Raw genomic sequence first — 27,901 nt, 5'->3', positions numbered from 1 at the left:
GTTTGCTATGGTCCCTACTTCAAACTCCGGTAACAAGTATGAGCGAAATTCGAACCCAGGACCTCCACAATGCGCGCCCCACTCGCTGACCTCTCGTCAACGCCGTAAAGGTTTTTGATTTGACAGTTTTTTTCTCGTTCTAGCCTACACTGCCATAATTTAAGCTTGATTCGAGTTTAAAATGGATAACCTTTCAAAAAGGATAATTTAACGCTGTGACCACAAACAACTGCAAGCATGTGTATGAACACTCGTTCTTAAAGCCGCCACTTACACAGAAACCTATAATGATGGCAACCAAGCACAATGGTCTTTACGCTCGTTCTATGGAAACTATCGTGTTTCACTGTAATTTGCGAATTACTCTCTCTCCAAAAGACTTTTACCGGCTAGAGTTCTCAAATTCGTCAATGGATTGCTAATAGCAATTTTTGTCATAGGGGTTTTGATTTTAAAATTCTTTTTCTCGTTTTAGCCTACACTGACGTAATTTAAGCTTAATTCGAGTTGAAAAATGGATAACCTTTTGAAAAGGATAATTTAACGCTGGGATTACCAACAATTGCAAGCATGTGTCTGAACACTCGCTCTCTAAGCCGTCACTTACACAGAAATATTTTAATGATGGCAACCAAGCATAAAGGTCTTCACGCGCGCTCTATGGAAACTGTCATGTTCCACTGTAATTTTCGAATTACTCTCTGTCCAAAAGACTTTTGCCGGCTACAGTTCTAAAAGTCGTCAATGGATTGCTAATAATAAGTCAGCAATTTTTGTCGCTAATGGCAAACTTGATCGTAGTATATTATTTCAACAGCTGGGCAAATTTCCGTTGGCGTCGGACAACAATTAAAATTGTTTTGGTCAATTATTTTAAAACTGTACAAGATTTTCCGAAGCTTTCGTCCCGTTTATCTAAAGAAAAATATTTGAGTCATGGCTGATACAGTAGAATGATTACAAGTAGAATATTATCAACTCAAGAAACATCTGAATTTTAGTAAACGTGCTCGACGAAAAATTTAATTCCATCTAAATGGAGTTTTTTTTCAAATTTCCGTCACCAAGACACATAACTAAGGGTTCAGCTTTTCTCTCCCAAGAACTCAAGCGAAATTTCCGATGGGATTTAATCCGAAAATTTAATGCTTCGTCTAAAAGTGACCTCTAGCTGACGTTTAACTTCACTTGAATATCACTGTTACCTTATACTTGAGAATGCATTAACATTGTAGTAAGAAATTACTTATCGGTCACTGTTAGGGACTAGTCTTTATATTTGAGGGGGTGGGGGGGATCAGATGGTTTTAACTCTTTTACTACCTCGATCTAAAGATCAATTCTCAACAATGTATAACACAAATTGTAAATATTTGCTTTCTCTTAGAATTTTGGTTCTATCAAATTTCTTCCTCTATATGCTATTTTTCCCTACTTCTCATTTCCTTTACGGGTGAAAAAGTACTGAAATTGTTAACAGAAAGTCTTCACTAGTCCCTCGTGAGAGAGCTGTTCGTATCAAATAGTCATCGCATTTTTTTCATGAGAGAAGCATTGCTGAGTGCTGCCAACTAAAGTGAACTACTACAGCTAAAAATTATTCATAAAGTGAAAATGATGAACTTCAAAAAGCTGAGAAATTCTTTGGCTGAGGAACTCGCAGAATCTACAGCTCTGTACGAGGAAATGTCAATTCCTCCACAACCAAATGCACCGCCAAGTGAGTCAATCATTCGTTTCATCAACTTAGGAACGATCGCAGAGTACAGTATAATAATTATTTCCCTTGTTCCTTTTTGTGGACCTCAAGTCTGTTCTTCTTCAACCCCTTTGGGCTATTTTCCTTATCTGGCCTCATAACCTTTTATTGTTCACTGGTTCTACACTCTTGCATTTTCAAGAGGGTTTGAGTCTCAATGGGGTGATGGTTTTTACAGCTAACGGTTAAAAGTTTGGCAATTTTACGGTTAATTTTTTCCCATTAAACCTAACATAATTTTTTTTATGATTAATCCTTTTTACGCCTTAGAGTTAAATTTTGTCGGAGAGCCCCACACAAAAATTGCCCTCCTCGCCGGGTTCTTGCCAAATATTGATCAACAATTGGTTTCCTCACATTTGGGGGAAGCTGTTTCGGGAGGGGGGAATTTGACGGGTTTAGAATTGTTGAAAGTTTGCTTGAGTGCTGCTAACACATCTTTACTATTGGAGAGCTGTGCATACTGCCATTACGTCAAGACCAATCAGGCGGAAAGATGAACCACTAAATAAATTCTCCGCCATGTCTCCTCTCGAGAGTAACTTGGGCTCTGAGCGTGATCAAGCGGAACGGAGCACAATGTTTTTTAATCGCGACTTAATCAGGTCGGTCGTTGGACCTTAGACTCAAGAATAAATAAATACTGAAATAATTTGTACGCGTTGGCTCGAGTTATAATATTTGCTTATTAAAAACTTTGCAGACGTTTTCTTCAGACAAAACCATTCTGCATTTCATTAACCCAAAGCGATATTAGTCTGGCGCTTCTTAACTAAAGCATTTGTTTCAGCAATTTCCTCGAATTATGAGAGCAAGGTAAAGTTTTTCGAAAAAACAAAATCGGACCTTACTGTTTTACTCATTTCAATACAGAATTTAAAATAGGGCTTTTTATTACCGAGTTCATCGAAAGATTTACGAGCTTTTATAATTCGCTCTAACACGAGGGTTCCAATAAGGTCACGGCTTTTACGGCCAACGGTTAAAATTTGACACGTTTTACGCTTAATTAACGGCTAGTTTATTTTATGCTATTTTACAGCTAAAGGTTTACTCCATTGAGACCTTAATCTGAAGAGGCGTTGATACTGAATATCACGGACGTGTCTATGCTCATAAATATTCCTGACCTTTTCCGAGAATTTCGGTTTTTTTCCATTCCTCATTCCCCAATCCCCGTTCCCCCATTCTCCGTTCCTTATATTAAAGATAGTCGGCGGAGCGCTCTGTTAGCATGAGCTTCAAACGGCTTAAAAACACCGTTAAAGAGGAACTTGTTGGTTCTAAAGTGGTGTCTGAGGACATTCCCATCCAACTTGAAGCTATGGCCTCTCCTGGTGAGTTTAAAGTTCATAAGTATTCGATATTACGACTGAATGCTTGCCTGAAACGTCCGCAGAAGGTTAATAGTCGAGCCAGCTTTTGAGTATAAAACACAGAGTGAGGGCTTTGATCAACCTCTTAATGAAAATCTTTAACTTATATTTATTTCCTTCACCGCTTTTCAAACTGTGAGAATGTTTTCTTCAATTGCCGGGCTATCCGAATTAGTAGAAAAATAATTGAATTCTTAGAATTTGACCCAATACAACCTGGGTATCTATCGATCTTTGTTCCACATCGCCGGCTTCGATGATACATTCAAGTTGAACAAAACCAAATTAAAAGCAGCAAATATTGATTAATATGCGTCGACTTGCTTTTACGATTAGGAGACCATCAGGCTAACTTGACACTGGAAAGGACATTTGATCTTCACATTTTGAAGGTTCTTTCATGTTTATTTGGTTTCCTTTTATTTTTTCTTGAAAGATTTACCTTTCCACTCCCCAGTCAGGTCGAATTATCAGTTTCCTCGAGGGTGAGCTGGATTTCAGAAAGCTGCGAAATCCTTAAATCAAGCGTTCTTAAAACTTGAAAAGCTTTCCTACTTGAAAGAAAAACATTAATGATAATGTTTGGATAAACTTTATGAATAAAGAAGCTTGTGAGGATTTAATTTCTCCCCTTCCCACCCTGGACAATAGCAGTTTGTTCAATTTTTCTGAGAAACGGCCGCGTGGGTTTTCAATTCTTTCTAAGAAACATCTTGCGCGCTGGTCACAGAAGGGCAATTTCATCGGAGCGCTCATGAGCTACGAACGAATCTCAGACAGTAAGAGACGTGGAAGTACGAGTAGCAGTGAATTTGCAGAAGACGATAAAGAAGTTCCTTTGCCGTGCAAAATACCTCTGCTGAAAATGGCTGAGAGCAATGTAAACTTCGACGGTCCTTCCCTTGCCACTACTGGATCCAGTAAGCTGTCTTTCTAATTGCGAGCGTCATGATGCAATATGATATTGCAACTGGTATTGAATTGTCTATAAACTGGTTAAAAAACGATCTTATAAACCTTGGGCTCCTAGTCTGAGTCGTAAATCACATGGGTAACTTGCAGTAAATGAATCTTTAATCTCGAAGTTCGTGTAGTTTGTCCTACGCTGTAGTTAATATCCATGTGGTCACGCAGCGAAGTGAGACACGTCGGAAATATCACAATATCTTGGGTTAGACAGGAACAACTGATTGTTATTGAACTTCGCCTTGATCCAAAACCTTAACATGCGATAGTTATTTCCATACGAACCTGCGCTTATTTTAAAAGAGAAATATCATTTGGTGTCAATTCGATTTGGACTCATCTTTCGACTGGAATTCCAAGGGAAATTTCATTGGAAATTTGCACTTAGGTCAATGGAACAAATCTCTTTCTGTTCTAATATTAGTGCCTCATTATGTTATTTTTTTCCTATTAAGATCGAAGCAAGCTGGGTCACTGACGCGAATCGAAGCTTAGCTAGATTAATTTGTCTTAACGCTGTAGAGATTTGAAGCATCAAAGATTTCGCCAAAATAATTAGTCCATAGTCGTTGCGAACTTTACGTCTGTGTTGGTGAAGTGAAAGTTTGTTGGGAACAAAATTTGGCTATTCTGAAAGTTGAATTTATTCCTATCGGTAGAGAAGTATTTATCTCTTTACTAATTTTGTAAAACGTTTGATGTTTGAACAATGAGTATTGTGTGCAAAAGTGATCTTTCCCCTTTTCTTATTTGGCTGTCCAAGCTGGTTCTGGTAGACCAGCTAGAGTCTATGGAGGATATAAATACCATTTAAAAACCAAGCCCAAATTCTACCCAAATGATCTCTGTACTTATCACATTTTTAATTTGTTTCCTTCCTGTTTACAAAGAAAAATATGGACAAATGTCTAATTCCCAATTTACCTGTTCAGGCCCCTCATTAACCACTCAACTCCCAGGAGTGACCAACATATTAAGTCTCCTTGTAATTTTTAATTAAATGTCTAGTAGATAGTTATTGGGAATTAAGAGAATTATCAGCTCGGGGCTAGTGTCTTGATAAAACACCAAATTCTCAGGAGTAGGCAACAACTGTTTGTATGGCCACCAGTTTAGAGAATTAGCTTTCAGATCTTGCAAGTGAAAGGGTACTGTGAAAGATGTGTCCATATGATTCTAGCTTTAGATCAAGCTCACAGCTGCATGCAAAGCACCAATGAAATTCCAAGGTGACAATATTTTTTTTTTTTCTAATTTGCAGTTGACATGGATTTCTTAGCTACCATTGCCCCTCCTGTGGTCACTCAGCCACAGGCCTTCACAGATGCAATGTTGGATCCAATTTCCAGAGGCCTTATGACATCATTAACCACCAAACACATGAGTGGAGCAACTCTTCAAAGGACATTGCGGCATAGTGCGGATCAGCTTCAACGCACTGTTCAGGGCCAATTTGTGTCTCTTAAGGTTTGTGAAGTGAGGTTAGCATAGGAGCTTCTAGTGAGCAAAATAGGGCCTCTTATGGAGAAACAGGTTATTATTTCTAAATTTCACTTTTCTACTTTTATTTTCCTCTACAGGGAAATATGAGTTATAGAGATCTCTTGGCAGGACTGATCTATGAAGGGGAGAGTTTTCAAGCTCTGAATCAGTTCACTTTCATGAACTACACGCATGTGCAGTTCTCTGATGAAAATTTCAAGCATGTTAGCCAGAGAAGTGGTGGCATTTGCCTTTTAACGAACAAGAGAATTCTCTTTTTGTCTTCACAACTTGCTGTGGGTAGGTTAATTTTTTCATTTTTAGAGTTACACTGTATGAGACAGCACAGGTACTGTACGAGTCATTTTGATCTCATTTTAAGCTAGAACAATAAATTAACAAAAAGGGGGAAGAGAGTACATGTATATGCAACTTTCACAACATTAATTAGATTTTTCTTAAGTGAAACAATTTTGAAGGGATCTCAAATTGGCTCACGAGGCTGATAAATTGAAGTATGCAACATTTGGTAAATTTTACCACAAGATTTAATTTTGTAATAAACTGATTTTTACCTTGAACAATCTAGTTCCCAATTTTGAACTCAAAACTTTTAGCTGTGAATATTTTGTTAACTGAATCAGTCACAATTTTTAGCGTGTTGAACCCAACTTATTGGTAAACATTTTCATGAGCCAAACTTGAAGGTTCTCAATCCTCTCTGCTAAAGTGTTAATTGTAAAATGGTAAAATGGTAAAATGTTACAAGGATATGGATTAGTGAATGTTGCATCATAATAGGGACAAGATCCTATACATGTATGTGTGTGAATGTATACTTCATTGACCATGACCCTAGTGGGGCTTTTCAGGGTCCAAATGAATGATTGAAGGAGCACTTTGTTAAAAAATGGAATCTAACAGGAAGTAGACCAGTTGGTTTTGAACACAAAGTGCAGCCAAGGTGTTGAACTTGGCACATTTACCACAGACAAATCCAGTGAGTAGCAGGGTGGAACCCTTTGAACTGGGACCAGCAGATTAATTATAAGCCCAGCGCTCTAACTACTTGGTCACACTGCCTCATAGTAATGACTGTCACCACTACTTTGCAGGCACATCCCTGATAGAGTGGGGTAATGCAAAGAAGCTGCCAGGAGGATACAGCATTCAGACGTCATGCAATGATACCACTTATTACCTCCCAATCCCACTGCGTTGTCTACGAAGTGTAGAGATGCGTGGGGAGACAGGTGTGCGTGGAGAGATAACAGTCCATGGAAATCCCCCTTGTTGCTTTGGGTGGTGTGGACTTTGTGGGGTATGAAGATTTTTCCTTTCTGAAATTTACAGAAAGCATGTAATTTCAGATGTACTTGACTACGCATGTCATATTGCATAGCTACCCATAGTTTAACCTGCTAGTGTCCTTACCCATAAATGTCTTTTCTCTACTTGTAATCAAGTAACATAGTATTACACAGTTAACTGTAACTCAGAATTGTTTTCAGTTCTCAACCATGAAGCTTTACTATCACACCTGTACCTAAGAGGCAAGATGTGAGACAAAGTGTTTAAAAGTAATCAATCAATCAAAGAACATCCCATGGAACAATTCTGGGAATGTCCTTTAGAATGAGGATCCTAATAATTAGTCTTCCAGTGATTTAGTGACTTAGGGAATTTTAGCTCTCTGTCAAAAAAAGATTGAAATTTGTTTGTTTGTTTAGTGGTGTTTGTGTTGTGTTCTGCTTTGTTTCGTTGGATTTTGTTATGAGGGCATAACTTAAAAAACTTAAGAATTAATTATTTATCATACATACATGTGTTGTAACATCACCAAATTAAAATGTCTGTTAACTGCAACTTTTATATTTAATTTTCAGTTGACCTGTTGCCAGGATTCAAACTTAATGAAGCAGTGGGACACAAAACCTGTGACTCGCTCACAGGTGCAAGAGATGCGAGTCACCCTTGGGGTCCTGATGCCACCATGGGAACGCAAGATGTTTCTCGACGTTCACATTGACCCTAATGTGCCCTTGCCAGTAACTAGAGATTTTGTGGCCTTGCTGCAAAAAAATTCCCCATCACTCAGCTGAATGATCACTGGTGATTGATTTTCTGCTTGGACATAATCACCAAATGAAGATAAAGAAGAATACAAGAATTAATTTCTCTAAAACATTGTCATTAGACATTTAATGTGACTATAGTTTGAATATGTTGTGGAGGTCTTTTCAGTTTGTTGTTTCAAGAAAAGAAATGTTGATGCTTTCACCCTAAGGGGAGTTTTACCCAAAGGGGAGTTTTACCCACTAGCCTTCTCATGTTTGGAGTGCCTATAGCTCCAAGGCAGTAACACTTATTTTCAATTGTAAAACATTACATCATTAGAATATTTGCCAATGCAATTGGCAAATAACCACAATGTAAGTTAAGTACATGCACATTGTACATGGATTAATTTTACTAACAGTATCTGCAGAAGATAGTATGGTTAGGTAACTTTCAATGATTTTCAAACAGATCTGTGGCATAATTTAATGTTTTTCTATAAGAATTTGTTTTGCTTCAAGCAAGTAACACCAAGTCTCAAGTTGTAACAGCTTGAAAAAAGTAAGCATTCGTGAGTGAGAAGGCTGGAGATGGTAGAAACAATAAAAATGTTTTATCTAATTATCTTGGTTATCTTTTAGATGAGAATTAAGTGGTACCCAGCACAAACTAAATTATTAGTATTTAAACACCTTGTTAAATTACATGCCAGGCTATTTTCCCAACATGTCATAAACTGAATTTTTTACATGTAAACATAAGTTCAGACATGAATTTCCAGGCATGCATATAGAAATTAATTTTCCACTGTTGTTGAATAGTTTTTTGACAAGTTAATTATTCTTAGAATTTTTGGAGTACAGAAACAAAGGTATGTTGTGATAATAAAAGATATATGATTAAAGGTGGATTGTGAATTCCAAATGTTTCTAATTATAACCAGGCTGGTTTACATTAAAAAGGTGTGCAACAAGAGCGGAAAGAGTGAGACAACTAGCTTCGAAAGCATTGGCTTTTCCACTGCTTCTTCCACAGATTAGTGACGAAGAATTTGTTAAAGATCATGTGTCTGTGTATGTGTATGTGATACTTAACCCTTTACACCCTAACATCAATATGCATATTCTCCATACTGTTTTCTATATAATTCCTAAGGTGCTGACAAGGAGAATTTGTTTATCAATCAAGAGAAAAGTTAGTTGGTGATCATTTCCTGTATTCTCATGACCTTACTGTGTGATACAGGGGTTAAACTGTTGGGAGAAATAAGATGCCAGTCACTCGGGGGTTAAAGGGTGAAGACTCCTAATGCATGAAAACTGAAGGGATGCCAAATCACAGTTATTTATAATTTGATTAAAAACCAATTACATACTTATTAGTGATTTGAGAAGGGGGATTTGAATTAAATATTTATTTCATAATTTTTCATTAATATCCTTAAAATTTTAGTTAATTTTTTAAAACATTCAAACCAGACGTGCACCCTTTGAACAATGAACTGGACTAAAATTGCATTATTTATACTCCAACATGTGAGTGTTCATTTGCATATGTACAAGTCTAGTTTAGCACAATTTAGTCTCTCTCAAATGAGTTTCATTTTGCCACAAAAGTTTTGAATAAATGATTGTGATTACTCCTTTATCAAGTGGAATATCTCCTCTCAATGTAAAATAATGTGGTTTCCCTGAAACCCTAGGAAACTCACCATGCTTTCCTATTTCTGTTCTCAATTTCACAATTTGCATGTTAATATAACTACTGCAATACAAAAAGTGAATACAGAACTAATGTTGGATATACTTTCTCAACATCAGGACTGGTGCATTCAAAAGGATTTGTGTCTGGTTCACTCAAAATTTCTAATTGCAATTGAATCATTGATTGTTGTGTGATTTTTGAGTATTTTATTTGAATAAATGTCGCATCATGATGCAACATTTATTTGAGGGCCACATTTATTAATATTTCTTCTTTAAAATGCAGCATTTATTCAAAGTGGCTTTATTCAAGGGTGGCATTTAATCAAATGAATACGTTATTTCAAAATTAGTGCACTCTTTTCAACCATCAAATGCTTTAGCTGGTGATCCATGTGTCCCAAGATTCTTAATTCGGAATACAGACCCAGCCAGAGGTTGAGTTTTCTTTTCCTCTGGAGATAACCTCAAGCTAAAAAGAGAATAAAATGTTACATGAAATGAACTTTCTATCAGTAGAAGAGAGAGAGAGAAAGTAATTCAATAAATATTACAGTTACTTGTACTTCACAAGATTACTTATTGTCTTAGCTAAATAATAGAATTTGAAAAGAATAGAGTTCTACAGAAGATAGAGAATGGCAAAATATTATACATGTGCATCACTCTTTATTTAATATGTACCTTAATTTTAAAATAATTTCATGTAAGAAGTGGTTGGATGCTGTACCTTTCACATGTAACAAATAGTTCATCTAGATTTGGTCCACCCCAACAACAAGATGTCACCTTGGCAACAGGCATATCTACTTTTCTAAGCATTGCACCAGAGACTGGGTTGAAACTCACTACCTTTAAGAAAGGAATCGGACAGACAATATTACTGGTTGCAAAAACAACAAATACAGACAGAATTACAATTTTTGCTTAATGAGAAGCCCCCAAACCTGGGTACAGTACCAGTAATTATTGGAAGTAGCATTATAGTAATCATTGATAAAGGAAAACTGTTTGAAATCCAAATCAGAAAGAACTGTTAGCTTAAATATAAAGGGACAGAGATATAGAAACCTCATGTTATTTGCAGATGTATATGATTGAATACCCTCCCCTCCCTCATGTTACTGGCAGATGTATATGAATACCTCCCTCCCCCCCTGCCCCTGCCTTGTCAAGATATCTCACAATTTCCACTGTCTTAAAATTATCTTCATTTGTGAACATTTCTTCAAGGCTGAGACCCCTGATTTCAGATACATTTGAACAATTAACAACAATTGTACATTAATCTGATCAAAGGTCAGGACCACAAGTATACGTATAACATAATCATCATAGATAAAAAAAATATATTTTATCTTCTGTTACTACATATTTGAGTATAAGTTTGGCCTACTTTCCATCCATCATACATGGCTACCCAAAGCATTCCTTCTGAATCAATTGTCATACCATCTGGATACTAAAAAAAAACCCAACAAATTAATCATAATGTCCATTGCATACAGTTACTTTAAAGACAAGAATTAATGTTGAAACAGTTTTCATGAGATCTGTGCATGTAGGTCAAACAGGATTGGAGACATTAAACATTTCCAAGTCCCCTTCTATATTCTTATCATATTAATTTTAAACCTCACACAAGGCTCTCAACATTGTTGGAACATGAGCAATCTGATAACAGTTCTGACAGTATGTAAAATGCATGGCACAAATTATCAACCTAGTTCTCTGAAAAGTCTTTCTGGCTCTTTGGTAGAACTCTGAGGGTTGATTCTTTAAAGGGACTAATAATTTTTTCTTTGTAAGAAGGTCACAACAAGACAAAGAAACACCTTTCTGTCCCATACTTTTAAACATTTTTCACGCAGTGCATGACACATAATCTGTAAGCTTACCCCAAGCGCTGGATCAATCTGCACTGCAGTTCTGCGATTTGATATGGCCCCAGTTTCATGATCATAATCAAAAGCATCAATTTTACTATAGAAGGGATTAAAAATTATTTTCAGTCATGCCATCAATCTGCACTGCAGTTCTTCAATTTGATATATATGGCACCAATAAGACACACTTCATTAAAGAAAAATTAATATTATCATAAAAATAATCATATAAACACACTGAATTGGGAAAAAAAAACTAAAAGGGCTATACCTAGTCACTGTGTCTATGTAATAAAATGTCTTCTTATCCAGGCTCCATGTCATGCCATTAGATATTGTTATCTAGTAAAAAAAATTTCTATGATTAAAATTGATCAATTTTTCCATTAACTTTTAAAGTTAATTTGCTGCCTTGCATCAATCTGTCCATTACTTCACAATATTGATTCAACTCATGAAAAAGGAACACTGAACTTGTCTCCTGGTAAATGTGCTGTTTCATGAAGTTTGTGATCACAGCAGTGCAATAAATGGATGATTTTATACACAACACTTTTGTACACTAACTTAATATTCATCACAGTATAAATTGCACATGTTAGGCACCCCTCAAGGAAAGGGTTTTGTAAATTGGTTACCTGTTTCATGTGAGAATTGGCTTAGTATGATGGAATGCGACCTTCCTTAACTTGATTCACTAACATATTCACCATGCAAACAAAATCATGCTCTAACCAAACCCAAGTAGCATGCATGATGTAATAACAAATCTCTAACATACACAATTTAAATTATGCACCTTATCTATCCACTTTGTAAGCTTTCTGTCACCATTGAGTGAAAACTGAAATTGCAAAACACACTTAGGACTCAATAAAAAATATCGTATTTGCCTAATTTAGATTTCCTTACGTAATTCACTTACAGCCACAACATGGCATTAACCCTTCAACTCCTAAGATCTGATTGTTAATTCTCCCCTCTTGCTGCTACACATTTCCTTGAAAGTTAGTCACGAGAATTTGTTGTTAGGTCAAGAATTATAATAACTTCCACATGTACCTGATAAGATTGAATATTCTCATTAATGTGTGCATGTGAAGGGAAAAGTTACATGTTAATCACTTCTGGGGGTTAGAGGGTTTTATACTTTGACCTTGAAATGGAAATAATGATAACACATCTATCACAAATGGCCAATAAGCAAATGAGCAATTAAACAATCTTAACTGTCCTTCCAGCCACTGACTTCTGGAATTAACAATTTAATTCCAAAGAAAAATTCACCAGTTTTAACTCAGTTTTAACTAGAAGGCATTCAGCATCATGCATACTAACCAGAGACCCTTGCTCAGGAGGGAGAATTCCTGCACCTGTTTCCCGGCCTTTTGTGCCAACCCAAAATCTTCCTGCCTTGCAAAAAAAAAAGAGGATTCATATTTCACACCAGGATAGTAAGCCTTCTGTATCTTATGACTTAAACATAAAGCAAAAAGATTATGCATGTTTTACTTTGTTTTTAGATTTTCCAATATCTGCAAAACTATGTCTTGCATGAGCACTAGAAATGTCTAACTGCAAGTTATCTACCATCCTCATGACTGCCCAGGTAACAAAATTTGAAAATGTTGCATTTCCTTAATCCTTAATACTCTTCTGTTTGCATAAGAAATTGCAAAAAATTATTTTCCAACAGAAATTTCTGACATCTTGCTGACCCTATAAATTTGTCTCTGTTTCAAGATAATTGTAACTCCCACAAAATTTACAAGTTGCACAATAGATAACGAAGTATGCAAAACACAAAGGGTTGGTTATTTACACAAGGTCTGACTGAGACCATGGTTTTACCCAATCAGTGGACTTTAGGTTTTCCCTGTAAGAGGATTGAGTTAACCCTTTATCTTGTAAAAGTGACCTAGACAGAATTTCTCCTTACAATATCAATTTGATATCAAGCAGACAAGTGATGAGATTAAAGAAAATATCAATTGGGGAATGATGAGTTGATCCATTACTAGATTCTCTCAACTAACATTATAAGAATTATATGGTTGATAGTAAGGAGAACTGCAAATTTGATCTGGGAGTTAAAGGGTTAACCAAATAAATTTTCTTTCTACTGTTAGCTGTCAGCCCCCTTGACACAGTTCAAAAAGATAAATGTTCAGATAAAAGACTTGACTAAATCAAACATGGTTAAGAATGCAGTTTTGTTGCATTAAACAATAAGCTTTTTTTAAATAATCTAAACAAATATTTCTAATAACTACCAACATTTCAAGTACAGCTAAGTAACTTCTGTAGTTATCTGGTTACTCACTGGATCACACTTTCCATCATTAAAATGATTTTCTGGTTTATCTTCTGCAGAACAGACAACACATTAGAAAAAAAATTCTAAAATTCTAGTGCACTTCTTAATCGCTACTAATACCTCATATAAACCTAGCATCTAATTTCACCTAACAGCAGTTTTGCTCAATCATCCATTTGGATCATGAGAATATGGGAAATAATCACCAATCTGAGAAGCTTTGATTGTTGAACAAATTCTCCTTGTTAATACCAAAGGGGATGTGTAGAGATGAGTATTGAGATTATGGATATTGATGTTAGGGCGTACTACATAACAAAATTGAAATTAAGACTTACAAACTTACCGTCAACTGTAGCAACTATTTCCTGCTGCCCAGTCTGTAAAAAATTATCAAAGAAATATTTAAACATACTGCAAGTGTTCACATTCAGAATATCTTGAACAAGGTATTAAATGGTACAAAACTCAGCCAACCTCAAGATCTAAAAACCTTATAGTCCTCTCACATGCCAGAATAACAGAACCACCTCTCTTTCTAGGAACAACTGAGAAAAAAATGTGGAAAAAAAATTAATGAAAGGCATTCATGGGACAAGAGTCAAACTATTATATAACCACCATCACCAAACAAAAATTCAAAACTTTTTCTGTTAATCAACATACTGTAATTAACAAACAAACATTCTACAGTACATGTCAACAAAACTCTTGAGCTAAATTAATATTCTAAAATTGGCAATCTTATAAACCCCACTGTATCTTCAAATGCTTTCCATTCAATGAACTTATTTTTTTAAAGGGGGTAATAAAGTTTCTAAAGGAACTGTGATCTGCATCAGTGGGAGAGTATAACAGGTTAACTGAGAATTATCAACAGAGTTGATAATGCAAATTGGCCACCGTAAATTGGTCACTGTAAAGAATTTCAAGTTTTCCACTTTGACGAAGGGCTAATGCTCGAAACATCAGCCTTGAAACTCTTTACGGTGGTCAATTTATGTAATCAACCCGATTAATTATACTAGATGACACTACTTTATCTTTTTGTTTTCTACGTTACCAGCGTAGCTCTATCTTTCTACAAACCACACACAACTCATAACTCCTCTACTTCCTCTGACAAAGGGCTAACACCCAAAACGTTGGCTTTAAAACTTTTTACCATGGTCTCCAATTTAGGGTACGAGTTGTGGGCCAAATAAACTCTTAAAAAGGTAAAAAGTACATCACATGATTTTTTACTTCTGATATTCAATTAACACTTACCACATCCAACTATTCCATCCAGCTGATAATTTTTAGCCTAATAACAAGGAAAAGATATTACTATATTAAATTGGTGAGGTTTTCCTGCCCCGGAAGTTTATCAATCCAGGTATTTAGGTACATCTCCCTTCTATCGCATTTAACTCAGCAGGAATAAACTCTATTTGGGTAAAACTATAGAATAGAAAGTCATCTTACGGCATCAAATGCCAGTACTTCTCTCCTCTATGCTGTTAGACGTACAACTATGACTTCCTCCGAAGTAAACTTTGCAGCTACTTTTTTTGTTTCTCTCAATACCTTTCCCGTTTCAACATCTAACACATGGACACTGTAGGCTAAGGCGTCCACAAAAAATAATTTTTGCGTAGCTGCATCCCAAGTTGGTCCTTCTCCGAGCTTGGTACAGATATCCCCGGATACGACCGAAATATCCGCCATATTGAAGGGGCTGAACTGAGAGAGACCGGGCACTAGAATTAAGGTAAAGAGAAGCACCCTCGTCTCCTGTAAGGAAATTAGCATCCAAATAGTGAAGTATCGGTGAGTTACTCAAAAATTAAGACTTTGTCGATGGTTTTTCTTCATGTAAAACGTACTTATACATTTCAAACGCAGAAAACATTTTAGGAAGCTTTTGAACCATTGAATTTGCCTAAATATCGATGACCGGGCAACCAAACTAAACAACTTCTTGAAAGTTGGAAGCAAATTTCTTACCTGAAAAGTTGTAATTCAGTTACCTTTTTACTCCACTGACCCCCAACCGACTAGCCTTAGTTTTCGACCCGCTTCCGCATTTTTTAGTAATGAGAAAGTCATATGTAAACACAAGTTTTCTTTCAACATTAGATAAAATGACGAAAACATGGACACTTGCAGAACGCGTGAGTGAATGCGTGGTAATTCCCGCCAAAAACGATCTAAAGAACAACCTTCCCAGCATTCGCGACAACCCCCTAGCGTCCTGACCACGTGATTACTCCTCTGTACTCGTATGAAGCGCATTCACTCTACATAGAGCCTGGATCTGAATAGAATCAAAAACCATTATGAAGATAAAATGGCCCCACTAGGGAATTCTTGAGTTTCTAACAGTCAAAAGGGGAAAATATCGAATAAGCTCCTCTTGATGAAGCTATCTTGCGAAAGAAGGCTGTGAAACATTTGTCACGTTCGTAGAAGCTTTTCGAGAGTCGGACTGATAACTAATTAGATTTCAGAGAAGCAGGTCCGTTTCACGCGAAAGGAACAGGGGAGTGTACCAGTATATATGAAAGGCGGTCTTGTATACAGACTTCGAATTCACCACTTTATTAGTAATCAAATACATGCAACTTGACTCTGTTATAAATTTCCTCGCCGTGGCCAGTTTGCAAGCCCCACCGAATTTCGATGGCTGAAAAATATCTGACAAAACAAACTTCTTAAAAAGACCAATTTTAATAATACTAGCCCTAGAATGTTTCTTCTATTCTTTTAAATACACTTCGTGGACTCGTGAACAAATTTTTTTTGGTAACTAACAGACTCAGTTGTAATAAAAAAAAAATTTCTTAAAACACCTTCATCCCTTTCGAAAGGTTTAAAAAATTTATGAAAACCCCATTTATACTCCTTTTCATGTGTAAAACAGCTTTCATGTATTCAACCATGGAAAGCAACTGCTGGTGAGCCTGTGGTACCTAAATTTTTCACTCGGAAAATCGAACCTGCCAAGGGCTGTTGTTGTTTTTCTTCTGGCGTCAAGCGAGCACTAAAATTTAGAGAAAGATTTAGGTTAGGAATAAAAAGAAAAAAAAAGAAAATAAAAGGAAAGAGAAGTGACAATGAAGAAGAAAAAGAACCTATCCCTTCCCTCCCATGCTGTCACATTTTTGATTCTTCTCGCCCCACGTCTTTACGCGACTTTCATTCATACGGCATGCAGTCCACGTGACTCTCGCTGAGTTCAAGAAAAACGTCTAAGACTGCTACCTAAGCAAAAGAGTCGGAGCAAAGACCTTTCGCAATGGTCTTCTCATACCTCACACCATTTTGTTGAGAATTTCCCTTTCTCGTTTTACTTTATCACTCCATGATTCAGCGCAAATTCTCAGCGACTCTGCAAGGCCCTGAGCGACGACTAACCTTTCACTAGTGACTAACAGTTCATCATAATTGGTGCCGGCCCAGCAGCAAGAGGTAACTTTAGCTATTGGAAGATCTACGTGGGTCAAGTATTCTCCACTACAAGGATTAAACTTTGCCACCTGCAAAAATATGTATATATATACCGTTTTAAATTCAACGACGGGGAAACATAAAGTAATTCTTGATAATGGTATAAAAAAAAAGATGATCGAAAAAAGTGGCCCATCTAGTCAGACCTTATCTGACTTTCAGGCAGCTGAAGGGGGATTAATCATCGGATTTTGTGAGACGAGTAGTTATGCTCTTAGCAAAATGTTTTATGCCTACTCTGGGACGCTAAGTCGCCTTCAGTCGCCTTAAAAGTAAAGAACACTCATATCTTCATATGAATACCTTCCATCCGTTGTACATAGCAACCCATAACATTCCATCTTCATCAATGGTCATTCCATCTGGAGCCTGAAACAAAAACAAAATTTTATAAAAGACATCTGCATGCGAGCCAAATGCCAGCTACATTGCCCATATCTTCTCTGGTTAAGTGCCTCTAGTTGCTTCCCAGGAAGCAACTAGAGGCACTGCTACTACTCTGACATGAGGTGCTAGTACCTCGTAGGTTATTTCCCGGCATTCCATCGGGTTTCCCCGGCGTTTCATCAAGGAAAATATGTTCCTTTTAGGACGAAGTCATACACCATTAAGGAACATAAAATCGCGAAATCCACATTGGGTCTTTCGCTGTAACGATACGAATTGGGGGCTAACCGGTAGAGGGCGAAGTTGTCATGAGGCGAGCTTTTCATGGGATGAAACCTCCAAAAACTTTTACGATAACAAGAGCAACAGCTGTTTGTGCTCCGGGTAGTATGAATCCTGCCAATTGAGCTTTGCTTAATTTGTGCTTAGCCCGGTTACTGAGGTATTTTAAAAATGGCGGCGTCCATAGTCGAGTTTTCCGCACACTGGAAGATAGTTTTGGAAAGATGAAGTTGCTCGCTGGAGTCTCAAAACAAAGTCTAAGCTAATAACTTACCCCAAGGGAATGGTCCACTACTATAACATTTCTCCTATTAAATATCGTGCCGCTCAATTCGTCATAATCAAAAGCGTCGATTTTGCTATAGGATCAAAAAAAAAGTACACTTGCAATATTTAACTGTCTCGTAATAATATTTGGAATTTTTATCCATCTGTATTAAGCAGGGTACAAAAAACGCACGAATCCAGTACAAATATCACTTGATCTTTAAACAGTTGGTCATTTTGTACCGGAAAAAAATCTGTTCAATCGGACGGCTGTATCTAGTAAGAAATACCATATATGAAATGCACATAAATTAAAGCAACTGGATTATAGATAACTTATTAGACATTTTGGTTCGCGTATCGCTGGGTGTTTTTACTCGTTCTTTGTGTTTTGCCTTGCCTTGCGTATTCGGCGTCAAAATGCAGCGCAACTCGTACAAATACAGTTTCAGCGATACTACTCACCAAAACCTGTAATAAGAAATGTTTATCTCGGGGTGACTTTTTATCTACGGTTAAATAATCTAAGGTGATCTCTAACGTGAAGCGATTTGAAATATTACTGATCCTCCTGGTCAAAAAAGGCTATTCCAGCGCATATTGCCAAAATAACTTTTTCAAGTTTTTCTGGCAGTTCAATAGTACTTACTTTTCAAAGCTGTCAACGTGATAAAGCGTCTTTTTGTCTGGAGTCCAAGCAATACCATTGGATATTGAGAGCTAACAACAGAATATGTAAATTCAAGAAGGCAATACGATAAATTAGTAGATAAATCTAATAATATTAAAGGGAAGAATGGAAACTAACTTAACGTCCAGGAAGATACAAAATATCCGCTTCACGTCGTGCTTTTGAGCTGCATACTTTCCCCAGTAGAATCTTTTTCCTTCGCGTTTCTCTCACAACACGTTTCAAGTCCAAAAAATGTTAAAATCTTAAATTGCTTTCATTCATTTAATTTTCAGAAGGGAGAGGATTTCTGTTCAAGCCTTTTCATCGCGCTACTGGAAATTCATGCTTTCCGCACGCGTCAATTACTTTTGTAAAACATCAACATTAACTAGAAATGTGCTTTAATTATCAATAAACTAATCCGTTCAGTTTATACTGTCCCACCTTGTTACAATCACATGTTCTAGTTTTAGGATACTATTACTGCGACCGTAATCCAGAGCATATTTGTGCAAAACTATATTCAACTGTTTGCAATCAACTAACCTTGTCAACCAAACTTCGTACAGCCATATTGCAATCTAAAGAGAACTGAGAAACAAGTTGAGGCAGAATATCAAAACAAGAATGGAACGCGGCAGTAGTGGGGTTTAGGAGGTGGAATAGGTCTCACATATAAACTGGAGAGATGGGCTGATAGGAAATGCAAAGAGTAAACTAAGGAGTGGCTACAGCTTTGCTGTTCTTCAGCAATAAGCAAGGGCTAGTTGGATTTTCAACCAATCAATCCACAGGGGGTGTCCGAAGAGAGTAAGATACTTTTTTCCTTTTAATCAAATCGTATACTTCAGGTTAGCCAGTGAAGCCGGCCGTTTTTTGTGCTCTTTAAAACAATGAAAAGCGAGACCCAAGCCTCACGCAGCTTCGTTGCTGGTCATCACGGCTCCACTGCTTGACGCCTCAAAACGTACACAAAACCGTTGGCTACGCAGGCAAACTTAAGACATCCGAAAAACACGCGGAGCCGAGTCAGCAATCTTCAAAGCACACATAGTCAGTCTTTCCCGCCGCATGATTACGAGACCGCTTATACCTAACGTAGAGTAGCGGCATAAGTCACATCACATTAGGCTCGTGGAAATTCGTCGCTGGGAATCCCCCTCCTTTAAAGAAATCCTAGCCAGCCCCTACTCACCCTAAATATCGCTAACTTTATTTCCTTTCTTATCGTACCAGCATAGCCGCCATTATTCCTCACAAGGCCACTTATTAGAGGGAATAAAATGTTATTAAGTATGGAGCTACACTGCACGCGTAATGCACGCAGTCACAGCTCCGCTACCATTATGATCAAGTCACATGTTCAATACCAGGGATCCTTGATGTGGTTTTACACACACTGGCCTTTCTTCTGGACCCATGGTACCTGTTAAGACAAGAAGAATCAAATTCTCATTTCTTCTTCCTTCTACTGGTATAGGCTAAGGGTGTGTTTGTAGATGAAGTGTTACGTTAATAAAGAAAAATTATTGCATGACTCTCTACTTCGCGAAAGGTCTCACTTTGGCATTTTACCTTCTAAGTTTACCCGCACTTTATTTACTTATTTAGTAATTTAACATATTAGACAGTTTATGAATGAATACAACACAGTCACATAAGCCAGAACCGGAACACGGAATAATCCTGGACATATTAAATATAAAGTATTTTCCATGTGATTTACCTGCCCAAAATCGCCCAGCCTGAAAAAAAATCCAAGAAAAATTGATATTAATTATATTTTAGTAATATCAGACAAGAAACAACAGCTTTTGCTTTATTTTAACAAATTCGATTCAGTTTATGGCATAAATATGTCCATATTTTGCAAAGTGAAAATACTTACTGGATTACATTTTCCATCATTGAAACGATTTTCTGGCTTGTCCTCTAAATGCAAAAGAGGTTAAAATTGTTTTGATTTCATGATAATACATTTTTAATATACTTATATATATTTTTTAATGTAGACTATTTAGTATTCAATTGTAGCACAGTTAACTAAAACAAAAAATAATTACAAAATACAAACTTGAGGCACTTCTTAAGCAATACTCACTATCAACTGAAGCTACCACTTCCTTTTGTTCTGTCTGAGAAATAATTGATTTAAATGGATGTTTGTCTGTTAAACATATCTATCACAATGGGTACTAAAGTGCGTCTATGAAATATTGATTTCTTAGACAGTGAACAAAAATTTTTGATAATCAGGCTTCAAATTCCTTCAGGTGTCACAGCTTCTTTAAAAACTTACCCTTTTCAGAAGCTAAAGAAGTTGTGACTCTGCATCTGCAGGAAGTATTAGAAGATAATTTTGCTTTATGGACTGAGTTGATAATGTAAATTGGCCTCCTTTAAGAGTTTATAAAGCTGACCTTTTGAGCTTTAGCCCTTCATCAGGGTGCATTGTTTATGAATTTTCTGATGCTTGTTTTGAGCCATTTCAGGTTTCCAGTGCACTGTTAGCTGATCCAAAGAACCTTAAGATAGTAGATCTTTTGTTCATTAGCACTGCACTGAAGACATGTGTTTCTCAGCCCTTGAGAAAATATCAAATGAGTCAGGTAAAGGCTTGTCAGGGGGGTGCAGCACTAACAATCATCAGCACTAGACCCTTGTGGATCTCTCACCAATTCATATCATTCAAGGCCTCTCACTTTCCCACTAGGGATGAAATGCTTTTGTTGAAGGGCTTACGATGATGGTATGATTACAGGCTAAATACAATCAAGAGAATATTATACACTTAATGTGTGGTCATGAGGGAAACAGTTAGCTTTGTTTTCCCAAGAGTCCTGATGTTTCCTGAGATGACATTGAGGGAAACATCAGGACTCTCGGGAAAACAAAACTAACTAGTTTCCTGAGGGACCATATGTGAAGTGCTTTGTTATATGTACACTTTGCAGTGTACATGTAAATCTCAGTAGGTATGAAATAAAAAACCGATTCTCTTGATGAAATCTGATAGAGCAGAGGTGCAATTTTTCAGCACATACTGTAATTCTTGCTGGAAAAATCACTCTTTTCAGCTACATGGTGAATATTTGGCAAAACAAAATCAGAATATAGTGTAAAGTAGAAATTAAAAACACTCTTTTTTCAAAAGCAAAGCACTTACATGTAACTTAATAAACATATTCAAATAATTCATGGTCCTAACCTCAAGATCAAGGAATATAAAATCTCTATTGACTGCCACCAACAAAGAACCACCTCTTTTCCTTGGCACAGCTAAAGTAGAGAATAATAATGACAACCTTAACCATGACATCAGTATCCAAGTTCTCCATACACTTTCCTAAAAATTTTTCCATGCATTTCCTATAATGCTGACAAGGAGAATTTAACCAATCAAAGCTTCTTAAGTTGGCAATCATTTATATTAATATTCATTATCATGACCTTAATGAATGATTCAGCAGTATGACTGTAAGGAGAAATCACATGCTGATCACTCTCAGGGTTTAACCCTTTAACTCCCAGATCAAATTTGTAATTCTCCTTACTGTCAACAATACCATTCTTATAACGTCAGTTCAGAGAATTTAATATAGTATTTATTAATACCCCCAAATTGATATTTTTCTTTATTCTCATCACTTGTCTGGTTGATATTGTATTGATATTGTAAGGAGAAATTCTCTCTTGGTCACTCATGGGAGTTCAAGGGTTAAAGAGTTAAAATAAATTTGAAAAGTAATGATAAATCTGTTGAACAGTATTAACTTAAATTCAAGGGTCTCATTAAGGGCTGAGCAGTGAAAAAGCTGACCAGCTCTAGACTGAACTTTGCCCAGCTGCTTTATCATTTTTTAAACAATTATAGTAAGACGGTTTTTTTTGATATCCAGAATAATGATATCCAGAATAATCAAGGTTGAGGTAGAGGTTATCAGAGGAAGCCAAAGGCTGAGGCTGATAACCCTCATGGAGACCTTGATAATTCTGGATATCACAAAAACTGAATCTAATTACATGTATTGTTTTATTATACACTAAACAAAAAACAAATGGTCATGGTAGTAAGTGGAACTGATAATTTATTTCTATATGTGTAAAAATATATAAATCGGCAAGCAACACAAAGCACACAAGCTTTACATGATTACTCTTAGAAATCATGCACTGTGGTCATGCATGACATGATTAACCATGACCTTGATTGTCCTTGACCTGATTGTTGTATGACCTGCTGCTAGACGACTTTCCAGGCACTGATTTCCCAAATTCAATGTACGCTTGTCTCATTGAATGTATAAAAATGTATACTACTGTCCTTGTCTTTTCTAGAAAACTATCCAAGAGTCTCCTTATAAAGAAGTCTTTACTGAGTGCATGTCCAGGGACCCCTACGCTTAGCAAGACCTCTTGTCATAATTCTGGTGCCCTCTTGTTAAAGCTCTCATTGAAACTCTCCGTTAGAAAAACAAACTTCTTTTTAAAGTCTAAAAATAAACTGTTCTTAATCCATCCAATAAAACTGTCATATTTTAGCATTAATTAAATATATTCCTATGAAAGTTCTGAAGGATTCCTATGTAGCCATTCTTGCTACTTCATAGATAAAGGTTAGATTAACTCCAAGATCTGATTGTTAATTCTCCCTTCTAGCTGCTACAGATTTCCTTGTAGATTAGTAATGAGAAGTTGGTGTTAGATCAAAATAACTTCTATCTGATAAGTTTAAGTATTCTCATTACCTGTTTGCTAGATAATATATAGATATTATAGGGAGAAGTTACATGTTAATCTCCTTTGGGAATTAAAGGGTTAAATGAAATTTATACTTCAAACTGCCTTCTAGCTATTATACAATATTTTGTTACCATACATTATTTAAAAGATATGTTTATTCATTCTCATCAGCTGATTGTTGGATAACAGATTGACAGTGATGGGAGAAGTTGCATTTTAATCACAACTGAGTTATGGTTTTCATTTACCTGCTCCAACTGGTCCATCAAAATGATATTTTACATCCTAAAGATAGAACACATCAGAAGGTTGTTATGCATCAATCAATTCAAAGCTTCAACAACCTCCCTCTCCCTCCACCCCCATGCAACCCTCCCTGGCATTGAACTTTTGGAGATTGGCTTGTTCAATTTAACACCTCCCCTGGGCCAAAATTGCATTCAAAATGCCCCACCCATTATTTGGTGATCCATTGTATTAGTTTTTGGTACTGCTGTTTGGTCTCACTTGTAAGCATCATTCTATGATGAGAAAATTGTCTTTCTTAGCCATTTCCTCTTGAAAGGAGACTCTTTAACCTTTAAATTCCTCTATTAAAACAAATTCAAACTCCTTACCCTTTGGGCACAGAGAGCAGTAAAAAGCCTGGGGTTTGCTCAGGAGAGAGGGGGAATTGAAGCTTCAAATGGATCTGTACATTACCTTAACCCTTAAAGCAAAACCATCTGAAGAGATTTTTTTGTCGCTGTCTTTTGGCCTAGTTCAGGGGTAAAAACTTGACACAATTTCCAAACAAAGATAAAAAAAAATCTAAAATGTTCCACTGTCACTGACTAACTAATTCTCTCAGCTTTTGGATTCTACAGTTTAATTTGATTCTTATCGTTTGACACAATCACGTTTGGGACAAAAAGATCAGCGAATACATAAATAAAATCATATTGCCTTCCTCGGTTGCCAAGCATTCTACTTCGCTCCCGAGAATTTGATCTTTGTAAGGAATTGATAGGGCTGTAGGCTCCAAAAAGCCCAAAGGCAATTTTGAATGCAAAACTACCTCACCCGGCAGATTTCGAGATCACAAATACATAATCAGAGATTTCCACGAAATAAAAAAATCGCAAACTAAGAAGGAACAAAATTGTCGCAAGGCGTAAAATATTGAAGCAGATAATTTTGCAAATGATGAACAACAAAGATGTAGATCCCATTTTTTCTCGATCAACAAAGCGTAACTTACACCCTCCTGCCCCTATTTAACTTACGACCGAAATCTTCACTAACGAAGGGTTAAAAAGAGACAACCGAAATGAAGTTATTAATCTTTCCAAAGGTGTTACCTTTATATTACTCGCTTTATGTCATGTCAAACGTCAACTACCACAAAGCGTAGGGCAGGTTGTTTGTTTATATATCGTTAAACACAGAGACGCATAAAATTATCGGTAAAATTTCCGCACAGCCCCATCCTACATTATGCATTCAGTTCTTGGATAGAGAAAACAATGACAAAAACAATACATTGCCGTTGGGAAAACAGATTTGTTTTACAATAGTATGGGGCTGTGCGGAAATTTTACCAAATTATCTCACCTTTCCCGTTACAGTATCAAGTAGATGAACGCTATGCCCCAGAATATCCACCCATATGAGCCGTTGTGTCGTCTCGTCCCAATGGGGGCCTTCTCCAAGCTGTGAACAACTCTCTTTCACGACAGAAATCTGAAATGGAGAGGCTGCCATCTTCCCTTCACGCCTTCACATTATTAGTCATGCCTTTGTGCGTGACCACGGGAGTCACGAGACCAGAAGAAGGTCACGGCTTTGGGTGTTGCGTTACGAAAATTTTCGGGCGGCACGAATTTACCGGAACTTGAAACGTTAAAAATCAACTGTGAACTAAATGAACTGTCTCGATGTCACGACGAAAACTGCCGCGTTGTCGAAAAATAGCGGTAAACTTCGATTTTACGATTTCTGCGAATTATGGTTACGTCTATGATTTTGAGAACGTTAAAAGAATTATTTGAAGCCACAAACGACAACGAAGTTCGCATTGCTCAAAGCTCCAAAGTATTTCGGGCGGAAATGTAAGCTGCAGTCCTAATTTTGTAGTGAAAATAAAGCAGTTCAGAGTCGGTTAAAGGAAATTAAATTGTAATTAAATATTTTCCATGGAAGGTCAGACAAACAAAGAAAGGAAAGTTTTTTCTTCCAAAAAATTAATTACCAAATTAACATTCGAAAACATCTACCTAAGGGTCGCTGTTTCATTTAACATCCACTTAAAGGTATTTAGGTTAAAGGTCAGACAAACAGGAGAACAAGACTTGACCACAAATATTAAACGCGAACTTCTTATGTCAGAGTTCTACCAATAAAGGTAAAAAAAAAAAGGAAATGTATATTTTTTGTTTGAAACGTAATCCATGCAATATATCTGGATGCATTCATTTATAATTCAACAACACTGTAGAGTGCGGTATAAAGTCGTATCCTATTTCATCGACTTATTAACCGCGCTAAGGCATAAAGGCTGTTTCTTTGAGTGCATGTCGACTTCTTCCGTAGCCCGAATAGCAAGCTTCAGTAGCAGAGACGTCTGTCGCAAGTAGTTAATTTGATTTGTACTTTTTTACTTTTTCATAGAGATCCGCACCGAACCACAGAATTTTCTGGGAAGATCCGCAGCCTGTCAATGGACCGAAATTAAATTTCGACGGCATTCCTTTTATGATTATCGGAACACCCGTATGTGACTGCCATCAGGGAAAAGACAGAAATGTGGCGTTGAAGAAGCGCATCTAAGGAGAAAAAACTAGGGTGGGAAGCAAAATCTCCAAAGTTAAACATCGAAAACTTTAATGCAACAGCTCTTGATTTGAATAAAAAAGGTTAATCTTTAGTCTTAATCTATCTTTACTTTTCGTTTCGAAAATGAAATCTGGAAATCATTATGGAGGGGCCATTCCTACAGAGTCCCACAACATACAAAGAAACTGGCCTGTCCAGCACAGATCATTGTGAGGGAAGTGGCCATGTTCCCGTCATTTAATGTAGGGCGCTGTGAAACGAAATGATTTTCGCAACAGTGCAACCCGTTTATATTGTAGTTCTTTATATTCCACAAAACTTTTCCTGATTGAAAAAACCAACCAAAGCAAAACAAAACAAAGCAAAGTCAACGAGTAAGTGTTGGGTCTATAAAATGTATTGTAATTTACCTTACTGTTCGAAATAGATCGAGGTGGAAAAGAACACAGCAGGAAGTGTCCAAGCATTTAAGATCAAGTCTCAAAAAGTCGGCTTTTGGGGAAAGGAGATTCTATATACAGTTGCCTCATATTACTGACCATCAAGGCCACGCCATAGGAAAGGTACCAGGTTCAAATTACTTTAAAATACCTTTAAAATACGATTAAAGAGAAAGTGAACAAGTAATTATACTATTATTCATATTGTCAGTATCAGAAATTGAAAATTTAAAAAAATTTCCTCATCGCGTACAGCTGTCTTCATCTATCAACGGTAGACATCTTACTTTTTCTTTATCTTGAGATATTTGTAAGGAACTGTGAGGGGCATGTGAGAACTTACGTTGAACTTGCGCCGTATAAGTGCATTATTTTTATTATTACTATTATCATTACTACATAATAATGATAATACTATTATTAGTAATAGTAATAACAGCAACAATAATAATAATCTGTGATAGATCCTCATAGCATTGATGATATTGATGCAAATGGACAACTTTAATCAAAACTTGATTATACGCAAATGAATAAAGGGGGTAAGTTTCTAAAGAAACTGTGGTGCTGCGTCGGTGGGAGAGTATAGCAGAGTAATTTAGTGTTAACAACTGAGTAAAAAACTTAAATTGGCCAGCGTAAAGAGTAAAAAAGCCGACGTTTCAAGCGTTAACCCTTTTGTTAGCCGCAAACACTAGAACAAAAATTTATCTTCCAAATCGGCACTCTTAATCTCCACGGTATCAACGAGCGCTTTTCCTTCAACTAATTTATTCTTGCTTTCTCGTCACCATACTCCCACCAATAGCGTAGCTCCAATTTCTGCATAGAAACCCACACACAACCCACAATTCCTCCAATCGCTCTGACGAAGGGCTGACGCTCGAAACGTCAGCTTTTGTACTCTTTACGGTGGCCAATTTACGTTTTCAACTCAGTTGTTAACACTTAATTAATTATACGCAGATTTTTAGCAAACCAGATGATTGGTCCTTTTAATAGTCAGTAGGACTCCTTCAACCTATCGACAAGCACCTGAAACGGAAGATTAGTGATCTAGAAGCAGAGGGCGTTCGCAGCGTTCTGAGTATCAGGTTAGAAATTTAAACTATTTGCAGTTGGAAATAAACTTGAAATAAACCCAAACAACTTCCAATCTTCTTATGTACTATGCACTCAAGGATCGTTGCAGAAATACAAAAACATTTTAAATGCTTTAAGTATTTCGCCCTTTCACCGCTCAGATCTGAATGTTA

General features: G+C 36.7%; 3 protein-coding genes across 11 annotated transcripts; 1 reads left to right on the top strand and 2 right to left on the bottom strand.

The window, feature by feature from the left end:
- The first annotated feature begins 1,424 nt into the window (after positions 1–1,424).
- On the top strand, positions 1,425–8,565 carry LOC113665780 (uncharacterized). 6 transcript variants are annotated; one of them, XM_089193816.1, is made up of 5 exons: positions 1,425–1,720; positions 5,363–5,568; positions 5,682–5,883; positions 6,699–6,904; positions 7,470–8,565. In XM_089193816.1, exons 1-5 carry the CDS (start codon positions 1,615–1,617, stop codon positions 7,683–7,685), a joined length of 936 nt encoding a protein of 311 aa, XP_089049942.1. In that variant the 5' UTR covers positions 1,425–1,614; the 3' UTR covers positions 7,686–8,565. The 6 variants fall into 6 exon arrangements, with proteins under 6 accessions (XP_089049942.1, XP_027037304.2, XP_089049943.1 ...); XM_027181503.2 differs by lacking the exon at positions 1,425–1,720 and adding an exon at positions 2,911–3,096; XM_089193817.1 differs by lacking the exon at positions 1,425–1,720 and adding an exon at positions 3,510–3,527.
- LOC113665782 (regucalcin) lies at positions 7,758–15,715 on the bottom strand. 3 transcript variants are annotated; one of them, XM_089193821.1, is made up of 13 exons: positions 15,560–15,715; positions 15,117–15,323; positions 14,817–14,853; positions 14,025–14,095; positions 13,894–13,927; positions 13,554–13,597; positions 12,569–12,643; positions 12,030–12,074; positions 11,502–11,572; positions 11,243–11,327; positions 10,741–10,806; positions 10,075–10,196; positions 7,758–9,816 (listed from the first exon to the last, which is right to left on the bottom strand). In XM_089193821.1, exons 2-13 carry the CDS (start codon positions 15,255–15,257, stop codon positions 9,708–9,710), a joined length of 900 nt encoding a protein of 299 aa, XP_089049947.1. In that variant the 5' UTR covers positions 15,258–15,323; positions 15,560–15,715; the 3' UTR covers positions 7,758–9,707. The 3 variants fall into 3 exon arrangements, with proteins under 3 accessions (XP_089049947.1, XP_027037308.2, XP_089049946.1); XM_027181507.2 differs by having other exon boundaries at positions 15,117–15,715; XM_089193820.1 differs by lacking the exon at positions 13,554–13,597 and having other exon boundaries at positions 12,569–12,639; positions 15,117–15,715.
- Positions 15,716–16,107: 392 nt separating this feature from the next.
- On the bottom strand, positions 16,108–25,199 carry LOC113665781 (regucalcin). 2 transcript variants are annotated; one of them, XM_027181505.2, is made up of 13 exons: positions 24,985–25,199; positions 23,640–23,676; positions 21,857–21,927; positions 20,750–20,783; positions 20,537–20,580; positions 20,375–20,393; positions 20,019–20,074; positions 19,195–19,239; positions 18,625–18,695; positions 17,983–18,067; positions 17,343–17,408; positions 16,947–17,068; positions 16,108–16,572 (listed from the first exon to the last, which is right to left on the bottom strand). In XM_027181505.2, exons 1-13 carry the CDS (start codon positions 25,132–25,134, stop codon positions 16,464–16,466), a joined length of 909 nt encoding a protein of 302 aa, XP_027037306.2. In that variant the 5' UTR covers positions 25,135–25,199; the 3' UTR covers positions 16,108–16,463. The 2 variants fall into 2 exon arrangements, with proteins under 2 accessions (XP_027037306.2, XP_089049948.1); XM_089193822.1 differs by having other exon boundaries at positions 21,857–22,017; positions 24,985–25,179.
- Positions 25,200–27,901: the final 2,702 nt, after the last annotated feature.

The sequence above is a fragment of the Pocillopora damicornis genome, chromosome 14 (genome assembly GCF_964200805.1).
Source record: "Pocillopora damicornis chromosome 14, jaPocDami1.2, whole genome shotgun sequence".
Classification (NCBI taxonomy): Eukaryota; Metazoa; Cnidaria; class Anthozoa; order Scleractinia; family Pocilloporidae; genus Pocillopora; species Pocillopora damicornis.
This window is presented reverse-complemented; position numbering and strand designations above follow the sequence as displayed.

Coding starts and splice junctions, on each gene's coding strand:
- LOC113665782 (XM_027181507.2), bottom strand. CDS start 15,341: ATGCTAATTTCCTTACAGGAGACGAGGGTGCTTCTCTTTACCTTAATT. Junction 14,096..14,816: donor GGATGGAATAGTTGGATGTG/GTAAGTGTTAAT, acceptor TTTTTTTCTCAG/TTGTTCCTAGAAAGAGAGGT. Junction 13,928..14,024: donor TAAGGTTTTTAGATCTTGAG/GTTGGCTGAGTT, acceptor AATTTTTTACAG/ACTGGGCAGCAGGAAATAGT.
- LOC113665780 (XM_027181502.2), top strand. CDS start 3,890: ATGAGCTACGAACGAATCTCAGACAGTAAGAGACGTGGAAGTACGAGT. Junction 5,569..5,681: donor GCCAATTTGTGTCTCTTAAG/GTTTGTGAAGTG, acceptor TTTCCTCTACAG/GGAAATATGAGTTATAGAGA. Junction 6,905..7,469: donor GGTGGTGTGGACTTTGTGGG/GTATGAAGATTT, acceptor TTTAATTTTCAG/TTGACCTGTTGCCAGGATTC.
- LOC113665781 (XM_027181505.2), bottom strand. CDS start 25,134: ATGGCAGCCTCTCCATTTCAGATTTCTGTCGTGAAAGAGAGTTGTTCA. Junction 23,677..24,984: donor TTGATACTGTAACGGGAAAG/GTGAGATAATTT, acceptor TTCTATCTTTAG/GATGTAAAATATCATTTTGA. Junction 18,068..18,624: donor CACGTTGACAGCTTTGAAAA/GTAAGTACTATT, acceptor TTGATCCTATAG/CAAAATCGACGCTTTTGATT.